Source organism: Boleophthalmus pectinirostris, unplaced genomic scaffold (assembly GCF_026225935.1).
Source record: "Boleophthalmus pectinirostris isolate CB_2022bp ecotype Guang Dong unplaced genomic scaffold, ASM2622593v1 HiC_scaffold_16, whole genome shotgun sequence".
NCBI classification, from domain to species: domain Eukaryota; kingdom Metazoa; phylum Chordata; class Actinopteri; order Gobiiformes; family Gobiidae; genus Boleophthalmus; species Boleophthalmus pectinirostris.
Window position 1 is genome coordinate 16428645 of NW_026571095.1, and position 24186 is coordinate 16452830.

Genomic DNA, 24186 nt, shown 5'->3' on the forward strand with positions numbered 1-24186 from the left:
ATGTAGCAGCATCCAAGTCTGATGTTGTTCTCTCCAGAGTGTTCTTGTATGTACTTAACTATAAAATTGAGGGTGTGTTCACTGTTGATGTTTATATTTACACAACATATGCATTTGGCAGTTACACTGACCTCATCCTTGAGGCGGGTATAGTTGCTCTCATGCTCCTTCAGGTCCTGCTGCAGTTTGACTCCAAGCTGGTTGGCAATCTGCACCTTCCTCTCAGTCTCTTTGTTGTTGTTCTGCTGTGATTCGAGCAAGTACTTCTTTTCTGTAATAGTATCATTCTTTTCTCTGACTTGCTGGTTCATCTCTGCCAATTTCTAATGAATAAACAAAAAATGTAGGGAATATTGAAGACGTGAATAACTGAAAACAATTCATGAATTATATACAAGATATCCATCAAAGATAAGGTGACATGCAACATGTTGGAAAAGCCTAATTTGAATAATTGTGCAGAAAACTACTCAAAAGAATCAAACAAACTCTATATAAAAATACACTCAAATAAACTTTCAAATAAAATGATGCTGAAAACCTACTCTAACATGGATTGTGGCAATATGTATTATTTGTATAAAACCATCTCTATTTTTGGGTTTGTCATTTCATTAATGGCAAATCTACTCAAACGACAAGCTCCAAAACTCACCAGATCAGTATTTCAGGAGTGTAACTGACTTATTGATAATCGCTGGTTAAAAGTGTAACAAAGAGACCATTGGCAAGACTTGTGTTCTCAGGCTTACCAGAGCACAGTGCTGCATCTCGTTGTCTCTCTGGTTCATCTGCTTCAGGGTGAATTCCCACTGTTGAATGAGCTGTTGTGTTTCTTGGTGAACCTGGCGCAGATTCTCAGTGGTTTTCTCTAGGGCAATCTGTGAAAAGTGACAGAAACTTAAAATGACGAGTTATGAATATTACAGTTATTTTGCTTCAACAATGAAGTGTATTTTTTTTTAAACCTGTGTAGATAGTGTCTCTGTTAACTCTTTGTCCAGAGCTTTGCGTTTTTCATTTGCCTCCACGGTCCTCTTCTCAATGGCCAGAGTAAGTGACTACAAGCAGAAACAAAAGTAATATATTGAAAGAATGATATTGATATTTTAAAAAGCTCAGAGTAACTGCATGAAGAACTGACCTTGATCCTCTGCTCATCCTGTTGAGCATACTTAATAATAACCATGCTGTCCTCATCTTTGCGCACTGACTCCTCTATAAAAGCATCCATCGTCTGCTGGTCCCAGTTCATTTGATTCTTAAAGTCTTGCAGCTTCTGTTTGATCTTGAATATCTGGTTCTGTATATTTTGGACAGTATTAACATAGTCTGTGTCTGTGATCAAAATACTTTGTTGTGTGTATTTCAGACCTCCATATTGTTGCTCCTCTCTGTCAACAATCGTAGATTACTATTCATCTTAGAGGACTCCTGGGCCAGTCGACCGGCCTCTCTCTCAGCCAGTGCTGTCAGGTGTTTTTCTGTCTCTTCTTCTCTCACCATTGCTCTGTATAAAGCCTGTGAATATAACAGACAAAAAATGATTTAGTTTCCCTGTCAAGGTGGATATGGAGTATACTGACCAGCTGCATTCTTACCTCAGTGCTTTCCAAAGTTTGTTTTAGGATTTTGAGGTCTCCTAATTTAGGCATAATTTAAATAAATAATATCCTAATTCCCTATAAAATAATCTTCTAAATTACTGTCTTTTGTCTATTAATGTCTACTAGAGAAATCAGAATAAAAGTATTAACCATAATAAAGGCTACGTAACATTATCTACAGGAGCATTTTGTTCTTACCTCTTCTATTAACGCTCTGTTTTGTGCGTTGCAGTCGGGAATTGCAAAGCGCACATCCCAGTCCATCTTTGCCAAAATGGAATTAACAAAGCTCGACATACCAATTACTGAGTGAAAAGTAAAATAAACGTAAAGCTGTAGGCCTTCCTGTAACTTGCTATGCACAATGCAGTGTGTGGACAGTGGTCTGCCGCTCCTCTGGGCGCTGTTTGTCTCTGGTCACCTTGGTAACCGAACTATACCGCGAAGGGGCAGCTCGATTTTTATCACTTTAATCTGGAGCAAAAATAATGTAGATACAGCGGTACTTATAATATCGATTTGACACTTTGCTTAAACTGTTGAAACTGAAAATATTTTTATTCTGGGTTATATAATATTATGTTTGAATACATAGACTCTTGTGGCTGTAGTGTACCAGTAGGGGGCAGTAATATGTTATAGGAAAGAAGTAAAACCTCCAGCAAAGCGATGAAAATATATGTCATTTGTTTTGTTAAAGTTGTACTAGTTCACCCTGTGGATTTTCGTCCTTTGGCTTTTATAAACAAATCCTAATTCCTAAAAATTCTGCTAAAATGACTGTCTTGCTAAAGTCTCTAGAGAAACAGAATAAAAGTGTCCAGAACCCTCCTGCGGCTCTTTAACTTTCACAGAGGAAACAACGTTCTTACCTCTTCTATTAACGCTCTGTTTTGTGCGTTGCAGTCGGGAATTGCAAAGCGCACATCCCAGTCCATCTTTGCCAAAATGGAATTAACAAAGCTCGACATACCAATTACTGAGTGAAAAGTAAAATAAACGTAAAGCTGTAGGCCTTCCTGTAACTTGCTATGCACAATGCAGTGTGTGAACAGTGGTCTGCCGCTCCTCTGGGCGCTGTTTGTCTCTGGTCACCTTGGTAACCGAACTATACCGCGAAGGGGCAGCTCGATTTTTATCACTTTAATCTGCAAAAGCAAAAAATAATGTAGATACAGCGGTACTTATAATATCGATTTGACACTTTGCTTAAACTGTTGAAACTGAAAATATTTTTATTCTGGGTTATATAATATTATGTTTGAATACATAGACTCTTGTGGCTGTAGTGTACCAGTAGGGGGCAGTAATATGTTATAGGAAAGAAGTAAAACCTCCAGCAAAGCGATGAAGAACTAATATGTCATCGGATTTGTTTTGTTAAAGTTGTACTAGTTCACCCTGGATGTTTAGAGCCGCTTTGTCTCGTTTTCAGAACAAATGGAAGTCCTATCGACACAGGTTTGTGCCTTGGGTCGCACTGAACTTGTCTAAAAATGAGAAGACTCTGCGAAAAGTGAAGGGGCGCAGCCAAGATAAGCTGGTCCCAGACGAGGACGTGTCCAGAACCCTCCTGCGGCTCTTTTGGCTCCTTCACAGAGGAAACAACGCTCAAGCAGCCTCTGTCTCGGCATCTAGTAATCATGAGGAGTTTAGGACGGGTGCAATATGTGCACACGACGCCATGCTACATTCTCTCGGGTTTTGCATTGAAAGGAAGCCAAGCACTTTGCCTTTTGCAGGAACTGGAGTATTTGTCACAAGAGGTGTTGTTCCTGAAGGAGCTACAGTTGCCATGTATCCCGGGACAGTCTATCAGGCTTATGAGCCCATTCTCCTTCAGTCCATCCGCAACCCATTTGTTTTCAGGTGCATTGATGGAGTTCTAGTGGATGGAAATGACAAGGGCATCTCCAAAATGGTGTTCAGGTCTTGCAGTGGCAGGGACAGACTGGGGCCTTTTTTGACCAGTGACACAAGTTGGTTGACAACAAATCCATTAAACCCCCTTGCTGTGGGTCAGTATGTTAACAACTGTTCCAATGATAAGTCTGCCAATGTGTGCTACCAGGAATATGATGTGCCCAATAATTTCCCCCTGGAGCTCAGACAGTATTTGCCAAATGTCAACTACAGTCAGGACGCTCACCAGAGGCTTTTACGCTGCGTAGTTTTGGTGTCACTCCGGGAAATTTCAGCTGGAGAGGAACTCTTCTCAAACTATTATACTATTATACATTAATTTGAGTGGCTACAAGTCTGAATCCACATAATTAAGTATACCTTTACCTTAAAGGAACTTTATGTAAGTTTTTGATTTAAAAGTTAAGAAACTTGTATAGCTTACTGATGACTACTGTAATTGGCCCTCGCCACTAACAAAGTTAGGGGCGAGGGGTATTGTTTTTGCTCGGTTTCTTACGCTCTATTATTATTATTTTTCCTTGCAAAGGATCTCAATTTTGAGGGCCTAAACGTCGACGAAAAGTCCCCAAACCGGGGTCCAGATCGATCGGCCCGGCGAAAAATTCGATAAAATGGGCATCGCGACAATGACCCGAGTGACCCGACTCAACAGCGCCACCTAGAATTCGACCCCTATGGGACTAGGGACAAACAAAGTTTGTCGCAGGGAAACGAAATTCGGGACAGTGATAGAGAACAATGAGACAAGCCAAAAGATGAATTGGAGCATGACCCTATGACGAACAGGAAGTCGGCCATATTGGATCAAACATTTGGCGCCGTTTTGACTTGGGTGTCTACAAAAAGATTCAAGTTCCCGGGGTTTGGTCCAAATGAGCTCAGATTTGACATGTCACATCTACAGACATAAACTCACAGAAATTTTCAACTTTTTTTGGAATACTCCTTACGGTTCGCCCGTAGCACGCCGCCGAAAAACGCCTTCATTTCCTGTTTTTTCGGTGACCTGTCACGGCCACAGGCATTGTCCTAGAGAACTCAAATTCAAATCACAATTGCGTGATCCAGGCCTGAATGTGATGAAATATGAAATGTAATAAAAGTGAACTCTATAGCGCCCCCTAGCATAGACATGAAACGTCAACATTATCGGATTTGGACCAAAGTCGGGGATTAAATTTCTATGCATGATTACAAGCAAAAAAGTTTATTACGGATATGATGCATTTTCCACCATTGGCCAGCAGGGGCGCAAAGACCCCCAAAAAATAGTTAAAAAATTATTACACCCACAGGCTTAGTCCGATCGTGCTGAAATTTGAATCACTAATGCCTGATCACGGCCTAAACATAATACACTATAAAACATATGAAAAATGAACTCTATAGCGCCCCCTAGCATAGACATGAAACGTCAACATTATCGGATTTGGACCAAATTCGGAAATTAAATTCTAATGCATGATGACAAGCAAAAAAGTCTATTTCGGACATGATGCATTTTCCACCACTGGCCAGCAGGGGCGCAAAGACTCCCCCAAAAAAATAGTTAAAAAATGATTCCACCCACAGGCTTAGTCCGATTGTGCTGAAATTTGAATCACTAATGCGTCATTGTCGACCTGGGCGAATGTCGGGAAGAGAGCGTGGCGTGCCGGGGCGGTCGCGAGTCCCCGGAGGTCGCGTGGGGTGGTGGTGCGCGCCGGGGCGAGGGCCACCATTGCCGCTCATTGTGCTCATCTTTTTTGGCAATTTGCTTTCGAAGACCACAGTTCTTTAGTTTAAGGTCATGGTTTAAGGTCAAGGGTATATTTCCTCTGTTATTTCTGGCCATTTTTGTTTTTATAATTGAGTTGTTTTGTGAGTGTTGCTGTACTTACTGTTACGCAGATAAAAAAGTGCGACCTACTCTGTGAAATCTACTCTGTAAAGTCTCCTCTGTGAAGTCTACTGTTTGAAATCTTTGTACGATTTGCTCTGTGTCAAGCTCAGCTAAATGTGCCTTTTCCGTTAAGCGATATGTGATTTTCGATTTGCGATTTGCCTACTCTTATAATCTCCCCGAGGCCAAACAAAGCTTTGAGTTAAAGCCCACAAAGCTTTGAAGTTTAGCTTTGAGTTCCGGAGTTGCCATGGTAACAAGGCTTTATGGAACTTTACATGTATGATGTCATCGGCGCCGTGAACCTGATGGAACTGGGAGGTTTTCAGGTTCTAGAATGTAATGATGTCATACTCCCAGACGGGGCAAGAGCCACGTTTCCCTGTTGACTGAGGCCGAGTGTTGTTAAGAAGTCACTGATATGAGACAAACCTCGATACAGTGCGCTTTCGATTCGATACGGTTCAGTAAAAAATAAAGGCTAAATCATGGAAAATCTTTGTTAAACCATTTCTTGTGCAAAGTTCATATGAAACACAAACATTTTAATCCTCAAAACAGCGAAAATGTCAAACGAGTTTCCTTCCACTAAACAAACAACGAAACTGTAACTGTAGCTGTAACAAAATCATTTAGTAAAATAAACCAAAAATACTCTTGGTGATATATCGATAGAGCAGCCCACAATATCGATACTGTGTCATCACATTAAACGATACGATATATCGATATTTCAATATTTTTGCACACCCCTCTACTCTTTATCACACGAAGACCACAGTTCTTTAGTTTAAGGTCATGGTTTAAGGTCAAGGGTATATTTCCTCTGTTATTTCTGGCCATTTTTGTTTATTAATTGAGTTGTTTTGTAAGTGTTGCTGTACTTACTGTTACGCAGATAAAAAGTGCGACCTACTCTGTGAAATCTACTCTGTAAAGTCTCCTCTGTGAAGTCTACTGTTTGAAATCTTTGTACGATTTGCTCTGTGTCAAGCTCAGCTAAATGTGCCTTTTCCGTTAAACGATATGTGATTTTCGATTTGCGATTTGCCTACTCTTATAATCTCCCCGAGGCCAAACAAAGCTTTGAGTTAAAGCCCACAAAGCTTTGAAGTTTAGCTTTGAGTTCCGGAGTTGCCATGGTAACAAGGCTTTATGGAACTTTACATGTATGATGTCATCGGCGCCGTGAACCTGATGGAACTGGGAGGTTTTCAGGTTCTAGAATGTAATGATGTCATACTCCCAGACGGGGCAAGAGCCACGTTTCCCTGTTGACTGAGGCCGAGTGTTGTTGTTAAGAAGTCACTGATATGAGACAAACCTCGATACAGTGCGCTTTCGATTCGATACGGTTCAGTAAAAAATAAAGGCTAAATCATGGAAAATCTTTGTTAAACCACTTCTTGTGCAAAGTTCATATGAAACACAAACATTTTAATCCTCAAAACAGCGAAAATGTCAAACGAGTTTCCTTCCACTAAACAAACAACGAAACTAGCTGTAACAAAATCATTTAGTAAAATAAACCAAAAATACTCTTGGTGATATATCGATAGAGCAGCCCACAATATCGATACTGTGTCATCACATTAAACGATACGATATATCGATATTTCAATATTTTTGCACACCCCTCTACTCTTTATCACACGAAGACCACAGTTCTATGGTTTAAGGTCAAGGGTATATTTCCTCTGTTATTTCTGGCCATTTTTGTTTTATAATTGAGTTGTTTTGTAAGTGTTGCTGTACTTACTGTTACGCAGATAAAAAGTGCGACCTACTCTGTGAAATCTACTCTGTAAAGTCTCCTCTGTGAAGTCTACTGTTTGAAATCTTTGTACGATTTGCTCTGTGTCAAGCTCAGCTAAATGTGCCTTTTCCGTTAAACGATATGTGATTTTCGATTTGCGATTTGCCTACTCTTATAATCTCCCCGAGGCCAAACAAAGCTTTGAGTTAAAGCCCACAAAGCTTTGAAGTTTAGCTTTGAGTTCCGGAGTTGCCATGGTAACAAGGCTTTATGGAACTTTACATGTATGATGTCATCGGCGCCGTGAACCTGATGGAACTGGGAGGTTTTCAGGTTCTAGAATGTGATGATGTCATACTCCCAGACGGGGCAAGAGCCACGTTTCCCTGTTGACTGAGGCCGAGTGTTGTTAAGAAGTCACTGATATGAGACAAACCTCGATACAGTGCGCTTTCGATTCGATACGGTTCAGTAAAAAATAAAGGCTAAATCATGGAAAATCTTTGTTAAACCACTTCTTGTGCAAAGTTCATATGAAACACAAACATTTTAATCCTCAAAACAGCGAAAATGTCAAACGAGTTTCCTTCCATTAAACAAACAACGAAACTGTAGCTGTAACAAAATCATTTAGTAAAATAAACCAAAAATACTCTTGGTGATATATATCGATAGAGCAGCCCACAATATCGATACTGTGTCATCACATTAAACGATACGATATATCGATATTTCAGTATTTTTGCACACCCCTCTACTCTTTATCACACTGTACTTTGCCACGAAATATCCAAAAGGTAAACGCACAAATGTTAAACCTGGTATTGAAATGATTAAAAAACTCACTGTTAGAACACAATGGCCATGTTCACATGATGTTTTTTAATTGTTCTGGATTAAATTGTTTGGACTTAAAATATTTTCCTTGGAGTTTACATGGAAATAATAATTCTGAATATCTGGGTTTCACGTGACATTACAGGGCGACACGCAAAATCAGATGGAGGGCAAGAAGTGAACCGACTGAAGGGAAATGCCGATGTGTTGTGCAGTTTACGGCTGTGCCAATTGTTCTAACCGAGAGAAGGAAAAGCGATTTTTTTAGAGTACCGAAGATAGTCGTCCACAAAGGTCAGAAATGGGAAAAGCTGACAGAACAACGCCATAAAAAGTGGATTACAAACTAGAGCCCGGCCGATATGGATTTTGCTGTGGCCGATATGAAACCGATATAATGGGAGTTGGCGCTGCCGATAGCCGATGCATTTTCCACTATTGGCCAGCAGGGGCGTAAAGACTCCCCCCAAAAATAGTTAAAAAATGATTACATGCCCATGTTTAATCGGATCGTGCTGAAATTTGAATCACTAATGTGTGATCTCAGCCTGAATATAAAACAGTATAAAACATATTAAAAGTGAACACTATAGCGCCCCCTAGCATAGACGTGAAACGTCAACATTATCGGATTAGTACCAAATTCGGGGCATAAATTCTATGTATGATTACAAGCAAAAAAGTTTATTACGGACATGATGCATTTTCCACTATTGGCCAGCAGGGGCGCAAAGACTCCCCCAAAAAATAGTAAAAAAATAATTACACACACAGGCTTAGTCCGATCGTGCTGAAATTTGAATCACTAATGCCTGATCATGGCCTGAATACAATACACTATAAAACATATGAAAAATGAACTCTATAGCGCCCCCTACCATAGACATGAAATTTCAACATTATCGGATTTGTACCAAATTTGGGGATTAATTTCTATGTATGAATGCAAGCAAAAAAGTCTATTACGGAGATGATGCATTTTTCACGGTTTGCCAGTAGGGGCGCAAAGAATCCCCCCAAAAATATTTTTAAAATTATTACAGGGACATGCTTAGTTCGATTGTGCTGAAATTTGAATGCGGGATATTGGTCTGAATATAATAAACTATAAAACATATGAAAAGTGAACAGTATAGCGCCCCCTACCTTAGACATGAAATGTCAACATTATCGGACTTGGACCAAAGTCGGGGGTTAAATTCTATGCATGATTATAAGCAAAAATGTCTATTACAGTCATGGTGTATTTTTCACGGTTGGCCAGCAGGGGCACAGAGAATCCTCCAAAAAATATTGTAAAAATTATTATATGCACATGTTTTGTCCGATTGTGATGACATTTCTATCACTTATACACTGCATGACCCTTATTCCATTGATATGTCAAATACAGTTATCAGGGATACAGCGCCACCTATATGAATGCACACAATTTATTATTGTGTGACATAAAATTTGTTTTACATTCATTTGTAAAACTTTGCCAAAACATTCACTGACGTACTCCTCATCATAAAAGTCAGTAAGACCTATGCCCTAGTTTTACACTTTTGCCTCTAGAATAATTTCACTTCTGAGAAATTTAAAGGCACACTATGTAACTTTTCTGGTGGAGGATGTGTTTTCATGCACTTAGTCTTAGTGTGACAGTGCTCTTGACCATTAAAGTCACGTGACCTGTGGCTTAGTGTCTACAGTTTGTCTCTAGAATCATTCACTTTATCCAATTTTAAAGGTACACTATGTAATTTTTCTGGTGGACGAGCTGTTGGCCTCGGGAGCTGTCGGGAAGAGAGAGCGGTGTGTCGGGGCGGTCGCGAGTCCCCGGCATTCGCCAGGGGGGGCGGTGCGCGCCCGGGGCGAGGGCCACCATCGCCGCGCGCGGCTTTAATTCTGATTTATTCTTGGTTACAAAAACATTTGACATGGTAGCCCATGTATTTGTGTTTTCATTCTTAAAATGATTATCCCATCAGAAATCAGAATGAGCCCACACAAGTCTCTCATTTGGGTTGCCAGTTTCAAACAGAAATCCAGCTAAAAGGACTCTCTGATTTGAATCCTCACTACATAAATCCCAGCACCCGCAGCCAATCATAAATCAGTGCTAGTGCACCCTCTGCAGCTCAGAATGAACTCTGTAGGTTTTGAGTTCTACTTCTTACATGGGGCATTACCTTTGCCTATATATATTAAGACTGGAGCACAGGATACATACAGTACCTTTACACTAAGCTGTTCGTTCATATATTGAAAAGCACAGTATGTAATTTGTTTCCAAAAAAAGAAAAAAAAAAAAGTTTCACGTTTTTCTTGCATTTCCACAAAGCTGACCTGGAGAGGGCCTCCTTTGGCTGTCTTCCACACTATAGCATAAAACATAACTATCAAATAGAAAGTTCCAAAGTATAACTAATTTCCATGGAATCATGCAGGTGATGTGCCATAATGTAGATGTAAGTATGCTGTCATTTATTTTCTGTTGAGAAAAGTCTGCCAGTATGTCACTTCTGTGAATGTGGATTTTTTAAATGTTTTTTATCTTGGTAAAATGTTTACCTTGCTCTTTTTTAGCTTCACAAAAAAATAAATAAATATATATATATATATCTTCTCATCTTTATTCTTAGCATATTTGTAAAATATTCGTGTTTCATTGTACTGAATAATAAAACTGAATGCTTTATTCTATATACAACACAATAAAATATGAAATGATCACAGTTCAGTGTAATTCACAGTTGTAACGCTGTTTGTTTGCTGTAAGTGTAATTAATTTTCTAGTAATTGCCATAAACTAAATTTGAAATTTTATATGTATTTATATATTTCAGATTTATAGTAGACGGAAAATATTCATATTATAGTTGGTCTGGCGTTGCGCAACGTCGCCATGAAATTTGTCTACTCCGAGACACTATATCACCCCAACTACAAACTATCACTGCAATATTCTTCCGCCGTTAAAAATAGTCCACCTAAAACGTATTTTTTCTGTACAAAACAAATTTATTTTATGCACTCAGTACACCTAGCCACACAAGAGTAATCTAATCGTAGGTTAGATCAGATTTGTAGGTTTGTCGAATGAAATTGGGTGGTAAATTCGGGGGTGAAAATAGTCCGGCTGCATAAAGGCAGTAGCCTTCGCCATCAGCGATCTTTCCAGTCGCATGCTGAAGTTGCGTTCGGATCATGTCTAGCGATTCTGCTGATTACAACAGGTAAATCAGTTATGGTTTGCTGTATGAGTCGACTAACTGATTTATTTCTTAATATAATGAATCTTTAGCGTTATGTGGGGAAGAGATTGTTGAAATTTACAGAGTTTCTTTCAAGCTAAGTTGGGCCTCAGCCTGCACCAGGGCGACTGGCCAGAAGCATGTTCTATTTCCATGGCTACTCAGATTAATTTAAATTATTGCCGTTACATAAACAACTGGTACTTGAACAATAAGCCGGTTTGTTTGGGCATTTTGATTAAGTTTCTGCAAAGATAATATATTGTTAAAGGTAAACGCTGCTAGCCCGGCCTACCACTCTGGCTTCTCTGCCATCATTGGCATCCTAGGCCTAATTGTCCGACATATTGGCTACGGCTGTGCGAGTCTCCATATTAACATTGAGACAAGAGACATCATCCAGTGTGGCTTTTTTGCAGCGTTGCAGTGGAATTAAAATGGACCCCGTGAATTGAGCTGCAGCAGTGGGTTTATTCTAGGGTTACATAACGGTCTTTTTCGGGGGTCCCGATAGTGGGAATTTGACACGTGCTAAAGCTCGGGCTGTAACGGGATCTTCTTGGGCGTAACCTGGGCCTACAAAGTACACCACCAGGTGCCATTAACCGTGCTGGGCCACCTACAACATGACCACTATGGCCGTAGCCAGAGCTGCAGGTCTGCTCTGCGTTCCCGCTCTCTTCTACCATTGTGTGGCAGTAGTGGTCTTGGTGGCCCGTTTCTACCGGAAGAGGAGTTCTTCACTGGTTGGGGTGCTGTTACTTGAGCAGTAGCATTTCCTTCCCGATGCCACACGTGGTGGAAGTGTGCGAGTGAATGTTTCGTCCGAAGGATCCAGTGTAATTGCATTGGTTTAAGCCGTGCATTTTTGCGTGTGTTTAGCTCAAGAGACCGAGACCATGGAGGGCCCGACGGAATGGAGCCTGATGGTGTCATTGAGGTAAAACGATTTCTTACAATTTTGTAGCTCCCGAAACTAAGCGTCCAGAGGCTCATTTGTTGTTGTTGGTAATAATTCCAGAGCAATTGGAATGACATTACAGACAACTTTGACGATATGGTCCTGAAAGAGACTCTTCTCAGGGGAATATATGCATATGGTTTTGAGAAGCCATCTGCAATTCAACAGAGGGCAATCATCCCTTGCATTAAAGGTTAGTAATATTAAAAAGAAATATGAGTAGTCTTAAATGAGTGACATGATGTGTAACCATCTTTCGGGACTTACCCAATAATGGTGATTTTTACTATTCACTGATCATTTTTTAACCAGTTGAGAGTTAGTATTTGTCTGTTAGTTGGACTGTTTTGTAATTTAAAATTTGAATTGACCTTTTCTCATCTTTCACTAGGCTATGATGTCATTGCTCAGGCCCAGTCAGGTACTGGCAAAACAGCCACGTTTGCCATCTCTATCCTGCAGCAGCTGGACATTGAGCAGAAAGACACACAAGCCCTGGTGCTGGCTCCCACCAGAGAGCTGGCTCAGCAGGTATGTAGTTGTCAGGTTGTTTTACTCAGGTAATCAGTTTGTCGTCATGACATGTGTGGAATCTATTGCTTGTGCTCTATGCGATTGTTAAACAAATTTAAATGGTGAAATGATGGCATACCATCTTTCGGGACTGACACTATAAATGGAGAGTTCCTTCAGTATACTGATCACCTTATGTACAATATGTAATGACTGCCTTTCATACAAAATGAGATTATTTGATCTTAGTTTTTATTCTCTTTTAGATCCAGAAGGTGATCCTTGCTTTGGGTGATTATATGGGTGCAACCTGCCATGCCTGCATTGGTGGAACCAACCTCCGAAGTGAGATTCAGAAGTTCCAGGCTGAGGCCCCTCATATTGTCGTGGGCACTCCTGGACGTGTGTATGACATGCTCAACAGGAGACATCTGAGTAAGTGACAATTTATGGAATGAAAGACTTGCTTTGACATGTCGCTAAGTTTTATGTTATTCGTAGTCCCCAAGTATATCAAGATGTTTGTCCTGGATGAAGCTGATGAGATGTTGAGTCGTGGATTCAAGGATCAAATCTATGAAATCTTCCAAAAGCTGAGCACCAACATTCAGGTGAGTGTGAAAATCTGAACACTCCACTTCTGCTTTTAAGAGATCTGCTAGAACTGTTTCCCTCAGATAAGTCTGTGATGCAGTAATGCTAGTAGAGCCATGTGCAGAAGGAGACTAAAGAGCACTGAACTGAAAAGGAGCTTTGGCCGAACCTCTTTCTTAATGTTCAATGGTCCCTGGCTCAAGGCTCGGTGCCACATGATGCATGTTTCTGAGCTGATTTGAGCCGCCTTAGACCAATCTTCTGTTGTACACAGGTGGTTCTACTCTCTGCAACAATGCCTGCAGATGTGTTGGAGGTGACAAAGAAATTTATGAGGGATCCCATTCGTATTTTGGTCAAGAAAGAGGAACTTACCCTGGAGGGTATTAAGCAGTTCTACATTAATGTAGAGCGAGAGGTAAGAACACATTTAAGTTGAGTGGCACTTCTCTTCAAGCACCCTGCTGAAACTGCAGGAGCCAGGCCTCTGAGGCTTGGTTCATGTAGCCGTGTAAGCATGGGTACACCGGGGAAGGAAAGCAAAACACAGTATCTTAAATGAGGCTAGGAGGGACCTCTTTCTTAATGTCCAGTGTCCTAGGTCTTGAGGTTCTGTGTTACAACTTTATGTGCAGCATTCAATGTTTAGTTTGAATTTACTACGTTTTTCCTCTTTTGAAGGAGTGGAAGTTGGACACCCTGTGTGATCTTTATGAGACGCTGACCATTACCCAGGCTGTCATCTTCCTCAACACCAGAAGAAAAGTTGACTGGTTGACAGAGAAAATGCATGCACGTGATTTCACAGTATCCGCTCTGGTATGTCACGCCTTACTTTGTGTAACAATGGTCCCAGTAGTGAGGGGAGATGTATCAAAAAATGATATTGCAATTGTTTTATAATTTAAAATTTTAACTTTGAGATCTGTCTGCAATACAGCCATTTGATAAAGGCTGCAAATTGAGATGATTTTGATAAGTTGTCATGTGAATGTTGTTTCTGGAATGTTCCACAGACTACCTATTTTATTGCCAAAAATACTTGTTTTGGTTGAGTTATCTAATGTGTTATGCCATTTTTGTGGAATATTCTAGACAAAACGACATCTTGAAGGAAAATAGAAGGTCTCGGACCCTTCTCCTAAAAAGTACAGTGCCCCTTTTCAATATAAGAATTAAACATGCTGGCTAATCTTTCAGACAAGTGGTTTGTCATCTCTGACCAAGTGGTTTGATTTTTACAGGGCATTCATATTTTGTGCAATGCTTGACAAATTTTGGCAATGGATTGCAGTAATATTACAATTGCAATAATCCAAAAGTGATCCTAGATTTAATTTTTTGTCAATTTCTTTCCCTAGCATGGAGATATGGACCAGAAGGAGCGCGATGTCATTATGAGGGAGTTCAGGTCTGGATCGAGCAGAGTGTTGATCACGACTGATCTTCTGGTAAGTGCTAAATGAGTCAATTTTCCACCCCAAAATGTTTATGTTCTGTGACAGTCTTGAAATGACCAAGCAGTTACAACTTTTGGGAGATTAGTGCCCATTCTCCACAATGGCTTCCTTACCTGTAGGATTCTGTTACTTAAACATGGGCAACATTATGGTAATATGCCATTTTTCCTGGGTTAACCAAGTATAATACATTTTTTTTTTTTTTTTTTCTCCTCCCCCCAGGCTCGAGGCATTGATGTTCAGCAAGTTTCCCTGGTCATAAACTATGACCTTCCAACTAACAGAGAGAACTACATTCATAGGTAATACTCTACTGAAAATGAGATTCTCTGCCTTACCAGGCTGTTGTCTAACTGTTTCGTTGCTCTCAAAAGAATTGGCCGTGGTGGCCGTTTTGGCAGAAAAGGAGTTGCTATCAACTTTGTCACTGAGGAGGACAAAAGGATTCTTCGGGACATCGAGACGTTTTACAATACGACTGTGGAGGAGATGCCTATGAATGTGGCAGATCTGATTTGAGCTCAAAGATTCGTTTTTATTAAACGCAGTGATAGCGATTGTCCACTTGCATTGTGCTTATAATATTCGAGGGGGAAAACTTCTCAATGCTAAACTTTGGATCTGAATTTTGGTATGTGTTAAAGCGAGGTGACCTCTATGGTGGTCCCTCCTGGACAGTTGTAGATTCTAACCTCAACACTTGGCTGGTTGGAGCTACAAAGCCATGGGGTCTGTAAACTTAAAGGTCCTTATCAGGTATTATTTTCCATGTTCAATTAAAATGCGTGTATTCGATGTTCTCCACCATTTAGTAACTTACTTGTGGACTAAAAGGTATAAGTGCTGTATAAAGTCTGCAAATTATGTTATGCTAACATATGTGCGATTTATATATCGTGGGCCTGCTTAAACTTAGGCACTTGTCATGTTATAATGTAGATTCACTTGCTTTTGTTATATTTTGTGAATGTTTTAATTTAATGTTCCATATTTTTATCCCACCTGCTTTACCAGACTTCTCACTGGTTGAACCTGTTTTGCTGATGTGGTTTTACCCTTCCCAGAGAATATCTCCATTCTTTTCAAGAGTTCCTCCTCCAGAATTGTATGAATGTCTTAATAAATTAAATGGCTGTAAAATTGGATGTGAAAAGCCTACATTTTTATAGCCATGTATGCAAAGAGAAATATTACATTTTTTTTACACGTTTGCGTTTTCAGCTGTGTTGGACTCGTTAACTTTGGAAAAAGTAATATCGTTAATAGTTACATCTCCCAAAAATAACTTGACTATACTATTGCGTTCTCAACGGTAGCATAACAAAGAATAAATAGCAAACATGTGGCTGTACCAGCTTGTCAAAGGCTCATCCTGTTAGATCTCAGAAGCCATGCAAGGCTAGACCTGGATAGTACTTGGGTGGGAGACCACTGGGAAAATCGGGTGGTGCCTGTTGTGTCCTTTAAGACACTTCACCCACATTGCCTAGTATGAAAGTGGTGTGAGTGTTGGTGGTGGTTGGAGGGGCCGATGATGCAGATTGGCAGCCTCACTTCTGTCAGTCTGTCCCAGGGCAGCTGTGACTACAATAGTAGCTTACCATCACCAAGTGTGGAGGGAATGAATAAAGCGCTTTGGGTATCTTGAAAGGTGCTATATAAATGCAACAATTAATTTATATATATATATATATATATATATATGCAAAGCCTCTATTTCCCTCTAGTGGCCACGGTGTTAAGTTGAATTGAACAAACAGACGCGCATAGGTGAGACTGCGTCAATCTCAAAGCCAGAACAGAGTTTGTTGTCTCTTTAAAACGCATCAGATTTTCAATGTAGGTAATAAGCTTAAAGTTTCAGCTCACAAAATAATTAACTTACAGCTCACAAAATAATTAACTTACTGCCCTGTATACTATCCTGTTCAAGTTATTGATCACTAAATAGGCCTACAGACTTTATCGTTTTGAAAACTGTAGGGTGCCCAGACGTCCTCTTTTTCCGGACATGTCCTCCTTTTAATGAAAGAAATAATGCAATTCTTCATGTGTCAAACTCTACACCACTTTTTATTTGATGAAAATTGACCTCATATTAGCTGCGATAAATTCATAAATCCTAGCTGAAAAAGTTTGTAGCGTCGCCAACTCGTACGTAACCGCGGCGTGCGCACGCTGTATGGGCATAGTTTGACCCTTAGCAGCAGCAGCTCATGATAAATACAGGAGAAACTAGAAAAGCACTCAGAGAGCGCAGACCTCCGCCAAGGACTACCCCCATTTTTTATATAAATTGCGATAAAATCAGTCTTCTGGATCAGATCCGGATCAGCCTTTGGAATATGAAAGAGGATCCCATTGTCCATCCCTGAGTCAAATTTCATGGGGTTTGGTCAATAATTAACCGAGATATTGAGAAACAAAATTTTTGGCCCCATTTACCACAATGTTAACTAAAATTTCAAAGTGATCCAGAATCCAGGATTTCTTCCGGATCACCCCCAAAATGAAATCAGTTCTTCCTTTTCACATTTCCAATAAATCCTGAAAATTTCATCAAAATCGGTCCATAACTTTTTTACTTATGTTGCTAACAGACAAACAAACAAACAAACAAACAGACAAACAGACAGACAGACAGACAGACAGACAGACAGACAGACAGAGAAACGCCGGCAAAAACATAACCTCCTTGGCGGAGGTAATAAAACATTTGTTCAGACGTCCTGATAAAGGCTAAAGATCTGTGGTGTTTGTTCTGCTCTGAGCCACACACTAAAGCCTCTTGTATGTGAGAGGTGACAGGAGCAGGGCCCTGACAGAGCAGGGACAGGACATAGACACTGTCAGGAAAATAACCCACAAAAAATAAATTGGCTTATATTATTGAGCTATGACTTAGTAGATCTCTAAAATGCAATGAAATGCAGTAAATTGTCCAAAAATCCCATTGGAGGACCTCAGAGCCCCGATACACATAATATCATACATTTGTACATTACAAGCCTCGTCAATTTTTTCACCCCCGAACCAGCTGTCCTCCTTTTTGATATGCCCAATCTGGTCACCCTAAACAGATGCCAATTGAATCTTAATGAAATACATGTTTTTAATTGTAATTTATTTATTTATTAATTTATTTTATTTTTGCCATTTAAATTATACAGATCTACTCTATTGTCCTGGCCTGAACTGGACAGTAAGGGGCAGATGTGGGCAGCTGTTCCCAGTATTGCTTAACTCATCACCATGGAAACGGGACAGCTGTTTGGAAGGACAGCTAATCCACTCCAATGAATTTAAGATGAGCTGACAAAAATAGCCTGGTTGGTCTGCATATTATTTATGAGCCTATTAATAACAAACAAAATGGCCTTGTAAGGATGGCCATGAATATATAAGTTGCAGATATAGACTATTTTTACAGGCTATATAATTTGGTTAAAGAGACGTTTTATCCTCAGTGCAGTAGACTACTCCATTAAACAGTTCAGTTATTTTACAATACACAGTACAGAGTTAGCCTACAGAGGACATGGCTGGTTATCACAAACTTGGACTACAATGGCTAAAACTTGATTAATTTTCATGTCTTAAAATATTTTTGGAGAAAACTGGTTAACATCAAAAAGTACACTTTCAGATTTTTATGAAAAATGTTTGAATATTCCAAAAAGTAGCCCCATATTTAAAGCTTCTACCATTATAAAAGAGAAAGTTGAGGCCATTTCTGGGGCATGTTTTTTTTTTTTTTTATGGTTATGAAATTTATAAGTTTTAGGTGCAATCCAAAAAGTCCAGTTGAGGTAAGGTAAGTTGTCACAATCTGAGGTTTGTAGCAACCACTAACGTAATAACGGCCAATAATGTAATAATGCTGGCCAAATTTAAATGTTTGTAAAGTTTAAATATAGGCTATAATAAGCATAGTCTAATAACCATCCAATAATGGTGGTACATGGACAGCTGTTCAGTTTGTGGATTTTATAAAAATTTTTGTCAGAAATTATGTGTTCCACTTTTAGAGGTGGTTTAGCTTCGGCCTAGAATAGTCCTATTTTTAGATTACTTTGATAATGATTTGTTTTTGTGTACTGTTGCGAGGTTTCAGATGATATCACAATATCCTATAGGCCAATATAGGCCTTAATACAGATGGGGGCAGCTAAAATTTATGTTGTTAAAATGCAGACTTTTTGTTGTAATACAGCGAGTTCTTGGGTCACTAATATAAATGATCAGGTTCAACATTTGTGAATTTACCTTTGAAATATTTCAACAGAAACTACAATGTAATTAACAGGAAAATATGTCTCTTGCCCTCATCACGGAGTATGACATCATTACATCAATATCAGTGCCGTAGTTAAGTTTAGTGTGCATGTGTCACCTGACATGCACTGTATTTGCATGTAGTCCTGTTGGATCTTTTAAACACAGATTTAAAAAACAAACAAACAAACAAACAAACAAACAAAAAACGTCTTAAATGTTCCACTTCAACGCAAATAATAAGCTTAAAGTCTCAGTTAACAGTTAAGACTATTTTGTTATTGATTACTAAATACAGATTGTATTGTTTTACAAATGTAAATGTATGCTTTTTAAAATTCTAATTAGTTTTTCTTAACATTTAAATTCCCCTGCTTTTCTTTTATATGATTATTTTTATGTACTGTTCGTCTCCCCAGTGTATTGTAAAAGCAAAAATAAATAAATAAATCAAATAACTACACAATAGATATAAAATGTTTCATGCACATTTTTATGAAGGAGTCGTGTACTTTGTGTAGTTATTGTACATGTATGTTACTTTTTTTTTTTCTGCTTTGAGATGCAAGCTGATTTGCTGTGTAAGGGTGATCCACTCTTCTTCACTTAGATTTAAATACATACTAACTCCTCTCCTGATTTGAAAGTTTTAAATAAACAGGACCGTGTGGTGAAGTTGAATCATTTCTCTAAGCCTGTGGTGAAATTTTGCAGTTAGGGCAGTTTTTTTTTTTTCTTTCCAAAAACAGTTTACCTCCCACATTGGTTCTCACATTTAGTTGCTCTAGATTGACATTTGAGGCTTCTCACTGGTTTATGTGGTTGGAAAAAGTGGTGTTGCACACAGAACAGCCGTTTTGCCTCAGTAATGAACAATGATTTCAGATGCTTACCTGTAACTTCAATAAATGCCATATATACATATATATATATATATATATATATATATATATATATATATATATATATACATATATATATATATATATATACATACACACACACACACACATATATATACATATATATATACATATATATCACACACATATATATACATATACACACATATATACAAACCTACAGCTATCCACAATAATCTAACAAATCTAAGTGAACAGATGAATGATTTTCCTCTGTAAGGTCTTCTTAACTGGACAGTGCATTAAGACTACAGGGAATAAGGGCTAGCATTTTCACTTAGGGCACTGGCAGACTGTGTCCTGTGTGGTCTGAATACGGCCTGCTGACTTCATTGACACCTCACGATACCTTCCCCCGGACAGTTTTCAGCTGCTCAATAATTGCCTACATTATGGTATACACGTGGGTTTTATTTTAATGTTTCCTGTCAGTGTTTCACATTCTCTATATATTCTTTTTGTTGACTGAGTTTATGTGTTTGTGTGCAAGACAAATTCCCATCAATACAAATGTGTCTAAACTTCATTCTGGTCAGTTAGTCTGTTGCTTTTATGAACTTAATGATGACACACAGACTGTTACTAGCAGCAGGATATTGCAGCACTTTTGGTGTAACAGCTGAGTTGAGAAAATTTTAAACTCCAGATGTTGGGAAAGTTTGGCATTGGCATCACAATATCCAAATACACATATTCCAATGAGCTCAATGAAGCTCAACATTTATTAAGTAAAAAATTATATTTACAAATGCAATAGACAACAACAATCCCACATAAAAAAAAAAAAAAAAATTACTTTCATTTTTTCTGAAAAAAATATTATCTTAACAATTGTGCATTGTGACATTTGAAACCCAAGTTTTTAGGTCAGACAAAGTTATGATTCTCATATAACAGAGATATAAAGAACTGTTTCTATATCTTTGAGTCACATAAACACATTATCTAATACAGCAATTTGTTACATTTGAAAAATCCTACTTTTACAAAAATGCTCTGTTGTTACATTTCTTGGCACATTAGTGCCTTTATTCAAACGTGTTGCTTGAGAGTGATTTGGGTAACACTTGCTGTCATAAAGTGAAGAATGAAGTCACTTTTGTGTTACTTTCAAGTCCACCTCAGTCTAACAGAACATTTGCACATTTGCAGTTGCAAATGATATTACTAAACTAAAATCCCCATTTGTTGCATCATTTACAGGAGGTCGGGGGTGGGGTTAGGGTTAGGGTTAGGGTTAGAGGGTTAGGGGGCACACTTTAGCGTGTGACTGACAGCAGCAACATCAGTACATCCATGTTGACACAGAGTTATATACACAGACATTAAGACTATGAAAAAGCTGCTTTGCATGGGTAGGTGTTTACATAGTAAGGTTTACAGAGCAGAGTCACTTTGACAATAGTGCAGTAAAGTCTTCCTATCAGCCCTAGGGCTTCCTCTTTTACCTGAGGGTGTGCAGCAGTTTTCCAAAGCTCATAGATATCCTCCACATGTCCGTGTGAGGTAAGCATTTGGCTGTAGATACAGGAGTGGTAGGGAGCCTTAGCCTCGCCTGAGAAAAACACATGTTCTTGAGGAGACACACCAACAGCATTGGCACAGATGCCCATGAACACATCATCAATATAAAGGGATGCATTCAAAGTTAGGGTGGCATGATAGATTTTGTCAGCCACATCACTTGAAACTACATAACCTGCTCCAGCTGTGTAGTCAGGGTAAGACAGCCACGGGTACATGTCATAGGGCACATAGTATTTGCTGCTTCGGCTTCGTACTGGTGGTGATCCCCTGTGCACTCTCCCCACCCAGAGGTCAGTAAGCCCCCTCCTGCTCATGTCCTGAAGGTACTGCACCAGGTTGGGCATGTGCACAAAAATATCATCATCGGCAGTCATGAGGAAGCGAGCGTGAGCGCAGTGATGGTGCATCCAGTGGAACTGCATGAGCAGCTTCAGGGTCAGGTTGTGGAAGGAATCAATGAAGCCCTGCTGGATGAGATCATTGTGCATTTTGTCTTCAAACTCCAACAGTTCCTGAGGGCCGAAGGGGTCTATGTCCAGGCTGTTGTCTGAGGCCTCCCGGGCTCCTAACACAAACAGCACTTTCACTGTGACACCAAGAGACTGCTGGATGTAGGTTTGATTGCCCCATGTGGATCTGATGGCCTGTCTCCTCTGAATGTTCTCTGGTGATGTTTTGACAAAGAGGAGCAGGAGGACATCTTGGTCCTTGCACTTTTCTGGATGGTCCAGAAGGTATGGAAAGTTACTGAATATCAGCGCCTGCTCTCTCGGAATGGTGAGGCTTTTGTTAACCAGAGTGAAGCGGTTGATGAAGTAGCGAAAAGACACTGACTTGACGTGGCTGACGAACAGTGTTATCGAGCTGCTCCCAGCAAACCATGACCAGGGACAGCACCAAGCAAGTAACCATGAGCTGCACACACTGGCATCTCCTCAACCTACGGAAAGTGATGAACATGCTGACAGTGGGGGACTCCGTCACTGTGAGGGCATTCAGGCAGAAGTATCAGAGCAGGCACACGACATGAAAGAGGCTGCAGGGTCTGTGCCTGAGGCTGGGTGGGTCCATTCGCACAGAGGTGGGGTCACTACTGGAACAGGGCCCCCATCACGGTCACATCCAACATGGACACGTGCCATCGTCCAAAACCATCAGGGGACTAATAAACCAAAAAAAAAAAAAAAAGGTAATATTTAAAAATACCAACTTTAATAATAAGGCATACCTGGATATTATTTGTAAATGTTTGTTAACCATTAATTAATAATTTACTAAAAATCCGGATAAGCGGATGAAAATGGATGGATGGATGGATAGTTAATATGAATAGTTAATGAATAGTTAATGATTACTAAACATTTGCAAATTGTTATTAGATGTTCCTATCTTAACATTTATGAATGTTTTATTAATTAGTAATAACACCTTTTGTCTTTGTTAATAAGTAGGCCATTAAAAAAATAATGAAATGATTAGTTAATGTTTAATAAACATTTAAAAATAATTTGTAGGTATTCCTTTTTACAAATTCTAACAATTTGTTTATTTTCTTTGTATTGCCTCTGCAAACAAGTAGCACATATATGTTAGTGATGTTAAACCACTGACAAATGTTATTTATTGCATTTAAATATATCCTTTTTTATGAATATGTGACATCTTTATTCACCATTTATTTTTTAGTATGCATCAAAATGTGAGAGGAAGAATGTGTGGTACACTAAACTGCAAATTTGGCCATAGAATCACTTGCATTTGCACACACACAAAAGACAAATATGCTGTATGTCCTGACATATAATAAACTCAAACTATTATTTTTTTCTGTGACATGGAGGAAGCCGAAATTTGAGTAATTGGGGCTTGTTAACAGGACTGAATGCAAAAGCCAGCACAGCAAATGTGGCCTGCATGGTCCATAATGGAGGGGTTTAAGTGACAGACCCCTAAAAACCGCTGAGAGGCGTAGAAAGCCTGGGGGCACAATGGCCCACATCAGATCAGTGAGGTAAAAGAATGCAGCATGAGAATAGTGTGCTTCCGCCCGGGCCTGAATTCACCATGAGGGGATCAGAATGGGCCCACAGCTTGGGATGCCCCACTGCAGTCTGGGAGCTTTTTCCACAGCTTCTAGGGTGGACTGTGCCTAATGAGATCAATGACTGCTTATTTTCTCCTTCTGATTCACACCAGCCTCCTTCATGACACCCACCCTGACACACGTCATGTGTAAAACTTTACACAAGATGATCAGCTGAAGCACATTTGGTAACTATCATACACAGGGGACTATGACACTAGCAGCTGAAACATCTTGATTTCAAATTAAACCTTTTCTACCAGCAGACCATGACAGACAAACTATGTAATCATCATGTAATACCCTACCAACCCTCCTGTGGGACTGCTTGGTCATGTCTGAGTAGATGCACACAAATTGATTCTTGCCTCACGCTGCAACACATGATTTAAGTGTATAGTGTTGAAGCTGTCATGTGGGAACACATGATGGTGCTGGGAAACTAGACAAAACCAAGGTGCATATTTGATGAATCTGTCCAGGTTACACACAAATAAGTGGACAGTCATTTGGGTAATAATACAAATTAGAAAAAAAAAGTGTAGAGAGGATGCACTCTGCAGGTGTCAGTCTTCCATCAACTGTTAAACATGGCTTGTA

At 39.5% G+C, this 24186-nt stretch overlaps 4 protein-coding genes and 4 non-coding genes across 8 annotated transcripts in view; 6 read left to right on the top strand and 2 right to left on the bottom strand.

The window, feature by feature from the left end:
* Positions 1-1871, bottom strand: part of ccdc39 (coiled-coil domain containing 39) — a 6591-nt gene extending 4720 nt beyond the window's left edge. The window contains exons 1-7 of the mRNA XM_055151932.1: positions 1806-1871; positions 1375-1521; positions 1145-1303; positions 969-1061; positions 753-881; positions 132-323; positions 8-58 (exon numbers count right to left, since the gene is read on the bottom strand). Coding sequence (XP_055007907.1) covers positions 8-58; positions 132-323; positions 753-881; positions 969-1061; positions 1145-1303; positions 1375-1521; positions 1806-1871 — 837 coding nt within the window. The remainder of the gene's footprint in view (positions 1-7; positions 59-131; positions 324-752; positions 882-968; positions 1062-1144; positions 1304-1374; positions 1522-1805) is intronic.
* A 1073-nt stretch (positions 1872-2944) lies between these two features.
* setd9 (SET domain containing 9) lies at positions 2945-8148 on the top strand. Its single transcript, XM_055152111.1, has 2 exons — positions 2945-5332; positions 7095-8148. The coding sequence occupies exon 1, from the start codon at positions 3013-3015 to the stop codon at positions 3847-3849; it is 837 nt and encodes a 278-aa protein (XP_055008086.1). The 5' UTR covers positions 2945-3012; the 3' UTR covers positions 3850-5332; positions 7095-8148.
* Positions 8149-11086: 2938 nt separating this feature from the next.
* eif4a2 (eukaryotic translation initiation factor 4A, isoform 2) lies at positions 11087-15923 on the top strand. Its single transcript, XM_055151893.1, has 11 exons — positions 11087-11232; positions 12133-12190; positions 12272-12404; positions 12603-12742; positions 12991-13159; positions 13226-13335; positions 13593-13736; positions 14000-14137; positions 14680-14769; positions 15001-15080; positions 15153-15923. Exons 1-11 carry the CDS (start codon positions 11204-11206, stop codon positions 15295-15297), a joined length of 1236 nt encoding a protein of 411 aa, XP_055007868.1. The 5' UTR covers positions 11087-11203; the 3' UTR covers positions 15298-15923.
* On the top strand, positions 12443-12514 carry LOC129408504 (small nucleolar RNA SNORD2). Its single transcript, XR_008631990.1, has one exon. It is a non-coding gene; the product is annotated as a small nucleolar RNA SNORD2 (small nucleolar RNA).
* On the top strand, positions 12845-12918 carry LOC129408503 (small nucleolar RNA SNORD2). Its single transcript, XR_008631989.1, has one exon. It is a non-coding gene; the product is annotated as a small nucleolar RNA SNORD2 (small nucleolar RNA).
* Positions 13363-13537, top strand: LOC129408502 (small nucleolar RNA SNORA81). Its single transcript, XR_008631988.1, has one exon. It is a non-coding gene; the product is annotated as a small nucleolar RNA SNORA81 (small nucleolar RNA).
* Positions 13762-13943, top strand: LOC129408501 (small nucleolar RNA SNORA81). Its single transcript, XR_008631987.1, has one exon. It is a non-coding gene; the product is annotated as a small nucleolar RNA SNORA81 (small nucleolar RNA).
* A 4885-nt stretch (positions 15924-20808) lies between the features above and the next one.
* Positions 20809-22503, bottom strand: b3gnt5b (UDP-GlcNAc:betaGal beta-1,3-N-acetylglucosaminyltransferase 5b). The gene is given in 2 exon segments (XM_020939538.2): positions 20809-22351; positions 22353-22503. Coding segments are annotated over 2 exon segments (1155 nt in total). The 5' UTR covers positions 22464-22503; the 3' UTR covers positions 20809-21307.
* Positions 22504-24186: the final 1683 nt, after the last annotated feature.